Source organism: Carassius carassius, chromosome 8, assembly GCF_963082965.1.
Source record: "Carassius carassius chromosome 8, fCarCar2.1, whole genome shotgun sequence".
Lineage (NCBI taxonomy): Eukaryota > Metazoa > Chordata > Actinopteri > Cypriniformes > Cyprinidae > Carassius > Carassius carassius.
In genome coordinates, this window is record NC_081762.1 from 10,914,348 (window position 1) to 10,924,715 (window position 10,368).

The 10,368-nt window shown below is 37.7% G+C and overlaps 1 protein-coding gene across 3 annotated transcripts; it reads left to right on the forward strand.

Moving 5' to 3' along the window:
• Positions 1-522: 522 nt before the first annotated feature.
• Positions 523-10,236, forward strand: LOC132145236 (deleted in azoospermia-like). Of its 3 annotated transcripts, none has more exons than XM_059556079.1 (10): positions 523-665; positions 1,283-1,399; positions 5,029-5,120; positions 5,636-5,687; positions 5,793-5,859; positions 6,059-6,207; positions 6,337-6,417; positions 6,500-6,550; positions 8,924-8,999; positions 9,083-10,236. In XM_059556079.1, exons 1-9 carry the CDS (start codon positions 576-578, stop codon positions 8,966-8,968), a joined length of 744 nt encoding a protein of 247 aa, XP_059412062.1. In that variant the 5' UTR covers positions 523-575; the 3' UTR covers positions 8,969-8,999; positions 9,083-10,236. The 3 variants fall into 3 exon arrangements, with proteins under 3 accessions (XP_059412062.1, XP_059412063.1, XP_059412064.1); XM_059556080.1 differs by having other exon boundaries at positions 9,088-10,236; XM_059556081.1 differs by lacking the exon at positions 523-665 and adding an exon at positions 966-1,140.
• Positions 10,237-10,368: the final 132 nt, after the last annotated feature.

The window sequence follows — 10,368 nt, forward strand, 5'->3', positions numbered from 1 at the left end:
TTTGTGCATGCTACACTTTCCTTATACCCTGGTGTTATTTTTAGTCAATTATTTCCCTTTTCTGTGGAGATAATGATTTTCTTTACACAACCTAAATATAGTCAACCAGTAGAGTAGGTGAGTTGTTTTTGAGGCGCATGACCTAAAATTCAGTCCAAATACTGTATGTAGCTCATGATTTTCAAACGCGCCATCTAGCGGTCAGTTATTGCTATAGTAAGATTGTCTCCTCATTAACACTAAATTAACCAGCATTTCATCAAATCGATCGTCAAATTCAGACTGTTTTACAAAAAAAAATATTTGTTTTGCCTTTAAAAAGCACAAAAATTTCGCAGTATGTTTTTAAGGTCCTCCCTGGTGCATCTTTCGTGCGATCAGTAAATTTAAGATCCTTTTAGACTCTACCAAATCTGTCATCTTATTTTAGAAATAATTACAATCTATAATGCTTGAGCTGTGACCGATTCACGATTTTAAAAAAATGAATGTTATTCACAGTATTAATAACTTTAAAATTAGCCTTATTTGGTGTTTATTTTCCAATTAGGACTGAGAATGGGTGTGGCGCTTTAATGCAACTCCTCGAGTCCAGCCAGAGGCACAGACCCAACGAGCCACTCACTTCATTAACTTATTTTGCCATTTTAATTGTTTTAGATATGGTAAGTAACAAAAGTAGTAATAATATTCGATAACTTAATCTCTCAGGCACCATCTATAAAGTTCGCTGTTATTAATAGCGAGGTTATCGCTGTAAAAAGTTCGCGCGCGGCAAAACTCGCCATTAGATAGATCAGACCGTCGGCCATTAACTTAAATTATGTAACGTTAAAGTTACATCTGTCAGGATAGCACAAATGTTAGTCCAATTAACTAATTTAAGCCTAAATGCCCAGATTGCTTAATGAAGAAACATGAAAGATCGTGTTGGAGATCGAGCCGGTTTCGGCCTTGTGTGTGTCGAGCAATTTGAAACTTACTCATTTAACTTAGGTTAATATCTCGGCTGACTTTGGGGTGTATTTTTTTTATGGAATAAGTACGTTAACGTAACAAAACGTGTGGCCTTACTTCAAATCTAAGATGTATCAGGGCGTTCAGTTACCCCTGTGCCTCATATGTGGATTGTATTCAAAGGTAACGTTAATCGTATTTTGAATCTCAGAAATGTGTGGCTGTCGCTTGTTTTTGAAGCCCTATATTGTACATGATACGTGTTCATTATCTTGTTAATAATGTGTGTCGATATAAAGCCGAAACTGTTGTGCAATACATACAGGATATCCAGAAGCACCGTCAGGGCTTTCCGTCCTCTCTGAAGTTGTCTAACGGTTATATTTTACCTGAGGGCAAGATGACGCCCAACACACTGTTCGTCGGCGGGATTGACATGAAGGTAATGACCGTTTTTATGGCCTTGCATGTTCAAACTTGTGCAGTACAATTCTAAACTCTACCTACAATACATAGTTTCTAATTGCCAAAAGTATTGGGACACCCCCCTTCTTTAGAACAGAAAAGGGCATTTCCAAAACTATGGCAACAAAGATGGAAATATAATTCAACAGTTTGGAAGTGTCTAAAATGACTGCTGTACTCATAAAGTCATTGGTGTTTGGTGATGAGTTTTTTGACTCAAGGTCTGGATTTAAAGTCACACCAGAGATCTTAAGCTGGGATCAAGACTTGGCTTTGTGCAGACTAGTCGAGTTCTTCCATACTGACAGAATAAATCTTTCTGAACCTTGCCTTATACACAGAGTAGGGTTGGGTATCGATTGGGTCTTATTTGATACCGGTACCATTTCGATACTTTCAAAACGGTACCGGTGCCTGAATCGATACTTCTTTAAAAATAAATAAAATTAAAGGTCCCGTTTTTCGCGCCTTTTTGAAGCTTTGATTGTGTTTACAGTGTGCAATATAACATGTGTTCATGTTTCGCGTGTAAAAAAAAAACTATTTTTCACACAATTCACCTATCTGCATACCGCTGTTTTCACTGTCATAAAAACGGGCTGATGACTTCCTTGTTCTATAAAGTCCCTCCTTCAGAAATACGTTACAGGGCCAGCGGTTCCTGTGTTGTGATTCGACACCAGCTTAGAGCAAACTGCCCTCCTGGGAACGCGATTGGACTAGTTTTGAGAAACAAGTGGGCAGGAGCATGTGCCGGAGATGTACTTCTAGTCACAGGAGCGTTTTTTACTGACGAGATGCGCATGAAAATCGCATTCATTTTTTTGCACAGCCCTAACATCTAGTTAACAAAGCTAAACAGCTTTGCCCTTTGTGTAGTAAGTTACAGAAACTGTTAAACGCACCGATTTAAATAATAAAATACACTTGTGGTCCATAAACAACGCCTTCTCCAGACAAAGAGGGAACTTCTCCATCTTTCAAGAATAATCTTTTTGCGAATCCGGCATTAAACTGATTGAGATTGAGGAAGTTGTCCTCAGCAAGCTGTCCTCAGCAAAATGTGCTGCACGTAGTTTTACATGTGGATTATAATTTTCGGGAACCGAGTTCAACATAAATTTTAACCATTAATCTCCAAGTACAGCGTGCCTGGGAAGGCCAAACAAAGATGATTGGACTCCGATTTGAAAGTAACAGCGTTTCAACGACATGGCAAACACAAACGCAGCTCTTCCTCCTTCTCCGTCGGAGTGCAACAAGACCACGGCCCCCTTTTTTGTAAATTCATGTGGGCGGAGGTTAGTCAAAAAACTGTTTTGGTGACGTCATTACTGCAGGAACTAGAGGGATGTAGTCCAAACGAGTCGTTTTTTTTGTAGGCGAATTCTGTTAAATAAAATATCTTGCTTGGCATTGAACTTTGAGCTTTAGAATTTTGCAGATATTATTTATACTCTAACAACAACATTACACACTAACTAAAGTTTAAAACATGCGATCGCAAAGAAGGGGACCTTTAAAAAAAGCCTAAAAAGGATAACATTAAAGAACATTAAAAAGATTTTAAATAAATCCAAAGCATTCACACGCTCCTTGGATACTCTCATTTCCCAAGCTTCGCTTACTCTAAGGCTAATAAATGTATTTCATGATCTGGGTCATTATTTAATACAAAACCACACATAATGTTTCTACTGTTTCTCAGTCAATCACTCTGATATTTAGTTAAAATGAGTGCTGTCTGTCTCTGTCTTTAATCAGTTCTGTGAATGACTGTATGGTCATTCTTTATAAAGTAGCATGTCATTTGTAAAGTAGCCTAGTGTCTTAGGCACATTAGTATTTTCACCCCACAAAGGGGTTTAGGCCAGTTATTTATATCTTTTACTTTAGTATGTCAGTAGGACATATCAGTTTACATTGCCAAACATTCATTTTGCCATTAATTTTAATAATATTCTAGTGAGATTGTTGAATGCACATGCAGTCTGACAGCAGACTGCCTAAGACTAACTTTTGCACAGTAGTGTATGTATAAAGTACGTATAATTAGATGAAGTATATTTAAATAAGTATAATTAAACTATGATTATATGTGTTAAGGGCTCGATTGTCGCTGGAGGAAACAGCTGTGGTGTGATGAGCGGTGAACGCAGCGAAAACTTTACAGTAGATGAGAAACCGACTGCTCCCTCGTGACCTTTTGTAAACTGTATTTATGACAAAGAACTGCACAGATACAGATATTCTAACAATCTATCGATAAACACACACCTCGTGTCCTCTGTTTCTGTTTGAGTCCGCTCGTGCTGCTCCGCGCGGTCTGTCGATTGAGGAGCGCACTGAGAGACAGAGAGAAGTAGTGGTGGGCGATCCTGCAAAATTTGGTATCGATCTGATACCAAATACATATAGGGGCAGTATTGCCGATACCAATACGATACTTTTTACAAAAAATAAAAATACTTTTGTGTAGGGGAGAGCAGTATGTCATTATTTCTGCGATGAATGAATGATAAATTCTTTAGTCAATATTTTTTTATCAATGTATTGAAGTCCACAAAATTATTAGTTATTAGGCACTGTAGAATGAATTCTTTACAGCCTCTGTCTCTGTGCCGGATGTCTGGAAGTGGATGGATTTCCCTCCTCATTTCTTCGTTTTTGTAGCTCAGCATTTTCCTTGTCATGTGTTTTTAAGTGTTTGTATAGGTTTGTAGTGTTGCCACAGTATCGAATGCTCTTTTTACACGTATCACAAGTTGCGGTATTATCATTTAGTGCCATAAAATAGCTCCACACAACGCTTCTCTTTCTCTCGGCCATCCTGATCTCTCATTCAATTTGCTATCAGCTTCGCTCACTCAGTTCGTTGCTCCTCGGCGTGTTGTGTCAGTGAGTCACGTGACGACACAACAACGAATCGCAGCAGGAGGGGGAGGAGTAGCAAAGTGGGCCAGGATGTGAAAGCAGCATTTGCTCAGGATTGTAGAGGTAGAAGACACGAGCAAAGTATAATGAACGTAGAGGAGATATATTTAAATTAAAATATCGATTAAATTACAATTGTATCGATCTGATACCAATACCAGTGTTGGCATCAATACTATAGATATTTAGATCGATCCGCCCACCCCTAGAGAGAAGACAGATCTGCCGTCGATTTCATATGACATTTAAGCGGACTGACTCTGAGGCGATCGCGAATTTGTGTACAGTTTATGAAGCCCCATTAAAAAAGCCTAGCGACGTCCATGCTTCATGTGTATATTTCGGAGAACCAAGACAAATATTTAAATCGATCGTTCAGGCATTTAAGAGGCACCGAAATCTGTGTGCTTGTTTGGTTCGGTGTGGTGCACACCAGTGCCATATTGGTACTGGGTTTCGGTACCCAACCCTAACACAGAGGTGTTGTCATGTTAGAATAGAAAAGAGTCCTGTCCAAATTCTTGCTATAAAATTAGAAGCACACAATTCTTTATACTCATTTATACTCATGAAAATGACTAAAGTAGTCAAAGCTGTTCATTAGAGGAGGGTGACCCATTAGTTTTGTCCATATAGTGTATCTACTCCCCAAACTGGCACTTTTTCCATCAGGTGGATGAGAACGAGATCAGAGAGTTCTTCGCCAAGTACGGGTCTGTAAAAGAAGTGAAAATCATCACTTATCGAGGAGGAATATGCAAAGGGTGAGTAAGAGTTGTAATTCGCCCTGCTAGGGGAAAAAAATAAATAATCTTTTCAAATTAAGTCTATGCTTGTCTTAGTTGGTTTAAGTTGGATGTAGTTAGCATGACTAAAAAGTGTTTAAAATCCTTAAGAAAAAAAACAGCCTGCTAAATCAACTTTCAAGGCTTGGATACCAGCTAAGACCAAAAAACAAGCTTAAAATGTTGTTTAGGAGTTATTTTCTAATAGGTCATTACAAGTCTATTGTATAAACTTGTATATAGCGTTTTCCTTATTTTCTGAACTCATTTAATTTGAATCAAATTTTGCCAGACGATCACAATTGTGCGTTGTATCAAGTGTCAAATGCTTCTTTGATCATTAACTGTCATTCCATTCAAAAAGTAGTTCTAGATGAGTAAATGACAGAATTGTCATGTGTAAACTATCCTTTTATAGAATATTTCTTGGAAACCGCTTTAAAAAATGTCTTTACCTGCCACCTCTGATTAGTTGTACATCTTCTTTCTCACAGGTACGGTTTTGTTTATTTCAGTGAGGATGTTGATATCCAGACTATCGTTGATGTAAGGTCATTTTCACTTGTCTGTGAAAGTCTTCTCTCTTTCTCATCTTGGTTTTGAAGTTATAAGGGCATCTTAACGTCTTGTACTACTACAATTCTTCTACAGCAGCCGATCAGTTTTAAAGGGAAGAAACTCAAACTGGGACCTGCCATCATGAAAGAGCGAAATTCTCGTGAGTCCTTGCACTTCACTGTCTGTTTAACCTGTGCAAAAAGTCATGGAATAGCTATATTTATATATAGCGTTTTTAAACTGATTGGAGACAGTTGTACTTATAAACGTTCAATTTCAGATCTTTTTAAATGACTTGTGCAATAATATAGTTATCTTGTGTAATTTCATTAGTTAATGTGTTGGAATCTTGTTTCCAGGTTCCGTGTGCTCTCCAATGATGGGTCCATCGCAGTGGATAAGCCCCAGCCCATATGTGTACTGCAGCTGCTGTCCCTCAGGCCTGGCCCCGCCCTCAGGCCTGGCCCCGCCCTCACCTGTCTTCAATGGAGGGAATCAGTACATGCAGGTAGCTATACAACGTTCATACAAACCCTGATGCACTGCATATTAACATCATGTGAAGGAGTAAAAATTTTGCACGTTCCAAAGATTGTAAAATATCATCTGTTTTCCCTGTATGCCTGTCTCTTCATAGCCTTACACATACTCCAGTCCTCCAGGATTTATTGTCCCACAGGTGCCAATGAACTATGCACAGACCACATATGCATACCAGGTACAGTCACACAGAAGCACACATTCTTTTCTGGATGTAATAGTGATTGACCATTGTGAGGGTTTTTGTTTGTGTGTATTAGTATCCCGTGCCACAGTGGTGTGGAGAGCAGAGGACGAGGCTTGTCAATCAGGTCAGCTCCACTCCCCTTTTTTCTCGGTTGGTAAATAAGGAACTGAGCATAATAGTTTGAACTTGGATTGTTTGAGATTGCATCTCGAAATGCCGTGTTAACACACAAAAATTGTTTTATTCAAAAGTTTGCAGCCAGTAAGACTTTTTAACTAAATTGATCAGAAGTGACCGTAAAGAATTTCTAATGTTACAGAAGATTTCTGTTTCAAAAAAATGCTGTTCTTTTCAAACATTTATCAAGAATTCATTGTTTTCACACAAATATTAAGTTTTTTAATAATTCTAGAAATAAATGTTTCTTGAGCACCAAACCAGCTTATTAGAATGATTTCTCTGGGATCTTGTGACACTGAAGACTGGAGTAAAGACTGTTAAAAATTCGGCTTTGCCATCATGGGAATACATTTTTATATTCAAATAAAATTTTATTGTAAACTAAAATAATATTACAAAGTAGGACTGTTTTAAATGTATTTAACAAAAATGCTGCATTGTTAAAATACAAAATTTCTTTTAAAACCCTGAGTAATCATACTGTCCTCTTATCCTTGGAGATGCACCGATATATTGTAATTGCTTCCAGTAGAATTTGAACAAAGATGTTAACCACTTTAGTTAGCCCAGTGTTCTTGCCCTACCCATTAAATTAAGTTAAATTGAGAAGAGTGTGTGTAAGCTAGTCCAAAGACAGCAGCCTCTAGCATTTTAATAATGTCAGTGCAGTGTAGCAATAAGCACAGGCTTTATTTTTGTCTGCGCTAAATTCCTAAGGTCAGAGATTTGCTAAAATGCTCTGCAATCAGGTTTTTTTTGTTGTTGTTGTTTTATTTGTGGCAGAAAAGTTCACTTGTGTTTTTTCCTAATTTTTTTTCATTAGTATTATTACTTTGAGCACATTTTTATGTACAATAGCAATATTTATGTCAATGTCAAGTTAAAACAATTGTATTTTAACAAATTGTAGTGAAAGTGAAACTTGATTCAAAAATGAAACCGTGAGATATTAGTGATGTGATCTCTGGCAGTGAACCAGATCCACTATCATAGTTTGTTTGACTTGCACGAGTGTGAATGGTAGCTCTGAGTAGCTACCTCAGAACATGATCTTTGTTATGATACATGTCAATCATAATCAGGGGTGTGATTCTTCCGGAAATCCGGCTTTTCCGACCTGAAAATGATGGTCTCGTAAATCAAGCAAAAAAAAAAAGTGCGGCGGGGGGTTGGGTGTAGGCGGTTGCGATGGGTCGGGTATTGGTAAACATAATGATCGTTCACCCCTGTCAACGTTTTTTGTGCCTTTTGAATCATTTCGTCATGTCACTCCGCCAGTAGTCCAATAATTTGTCACGATTGAAGTTCAAAGTGTACGCGCACCGTTCTGAATGCGCACACACCCAACCATCTACTCACGTAAACAGCTTCAGTTGACTGACGAAGACCGTGAACACGGGTGATTCATGTAAGCAAATCCAATATATTGTCTTTCATTTTTATATGCAGGTCTAGTAAAATTTGACCAATCAATTGATCACTTTTGTCATGATTCCATAACATTAATGTTAAATGATTCTGGGCTAACTTAGCAAAGTAACGCCATGTTGGTTATTGCTTACTTCTAGCTAGAAAGTTTAGCAGCTTCTACAACGCTCGAAATTGCCAACATTTTTGTCGCATATGCTCCTGAAATTTAATCTGTGCGACCTAAAAATATATTTGGGAGTAACGTTATATGCGCGGAGCATATCTGTCCACTAATGACTCGTCTGATTTGCGAACTAATGACTCCTGTGAACCGATTCACTTTAATGAATGCTTAAATCTGATCTGGGTCGAGTTTCCCGATAACAATGTATCTTAGCTCTGAAGAGCGCTCTCAACGTGCAAGGTTATAAACGCTCGCCACAATTCCACGCGCTTTTCCCAAAAACTTTACTTGACATGAACGCGTTCTACGTGCTACTTAAGAGTCGCTGTCCATTCGCGAAATTCGTGCTGAAATATAACCTATGGAATCGTATTCTGAACGTTCAACCTAATCGTCTTCTGTTGTGAATTAGCAATCATAGAAGTCTATAATAAAGCACTGACAAAATGGCTGAACAAAAACACAAGAAAAGATACCTTTCAAAAATATAGAGGCAAATAAAGATGTTATTTATTCCCCATATTTTCCTTCTTTTTTGTCCTTTGTCGATCACACCTATGACAATGTGCCACAAGACCCATATTACATTGGATTGTTTTTCTGTGGTTGGCCTTTAGATGGCAGTGCTGGCTTAATATGAAAATTGCATACTGAAGGGAAAAAGTATACTAAAATTGAAAGGCTCATCAATATAAGAAGAGTGTATGTGTGATTCTCTTTCAGAACTATGTGGATTGCGGAGTCCAGACTTTGCTAACCCTTCTGTAGCCTTCCGCACTAGCACAGACTTCTTTCCTTGGTAAGTTTTTGTGCACCTAAAATGAAGATACAGTCTTAAGTCTTGAGTCACTTCAACAGTTTCCTTTTGTTCTTTTGTCTTAGTGTAGAATCCTATAGAAGCAGAGGAGAACAACTTGATGGAGATCAAGCAATGAACTTCATTGTGCTTTCAAACATCTTTGCAGATAGGGTCAGCCTGGGTGTGAGGTGAAGGTGTATATTGAGGGAATGACCTTTCTGATCATACTGTAACCTAATTCCTTGCACATCCACAAACTGAAACATTTGACAAGCATGGTTTGCTTTGGCTTATTCCACCCATTTATTTGTATTGTCTGTGTTTTTCTTTTTGTCGTGGCCAAATATCTTTAAGACACTTTTAAGCTCACAAATACATATTTATATTTTACGTTTGCTTATTTTAAAGTTTTGACTCACTGTTGGTGATGCACTGTATGCATTTAGGTAACTGTTCTGACTGTTCAGTCTGTTGTTTTAAACCAATGTTTGTTTGTTTACTTATTTAGGCTGGCAAGTGTTCACGGTTAAACCAGTTTTATTTTGGGGTTTTCACATTCAGGGCACATGTTTGGTTATTGAGCACCAGGGTACAGTGGCTTCCCTCACCTTTTTTTTTTTACACTAAATCTGCTTTCATCGGTCATTATCACTGTACTTCCATAACTTCATGTTTTGTTTTGTTTTTTGTTGTTGGTGCAGTTAAGAGATCATTGCATTAATTCTAAAATTACATAACATTTTACGGAGCCCTGTAAGTCACAGCAGGTCACAGGATGCTTGGCTTGTTTAAAATTATACCGATGATGGAATATTAATATCACTGTGAACACACTCAAGCTGCATTTTTCTATTTTTCCCAGCACTATTTCACACCAGTTCACTGAGTTTTGTTTTGTAGGTTTGCAAAGTCATGGGTATTGTTGTACTGAACACAAAGCTCTCTCATTTTATCCAGTGTTACAACACTGTTCCTAGAGGTTTGGTTCTTGTAGGGGGCTTTGATTTATTAACTGTAGCTTATTCGTCTGATACTTTTAGAAACCAACTCTGACTGACTTGTATTGAAGTGTTTTATTTCCTAATTTCCCATGGCTTCATGGGAGTTGTGGTCTGTATTGTACCATAGTCTGAGAGCTTCTAATCACTGTACTCCGGGTTTGCTTTGTATATATATTTTGGATTTTGATGTTGGCATCTTTTTTTGTTATTAATAAAATAAAAGTTGAATAAACTTACTCTTGCTTTAAGGTTGCCTTGTTATTGTTTAATACCTTTTATGTTTGTGGGTTCCTTTTTTTTATTGTTATTGGAACTCAATGAAACTTAAAGGATGAATTGAAAGGGTGAAACTTATAAATTGGTCAATG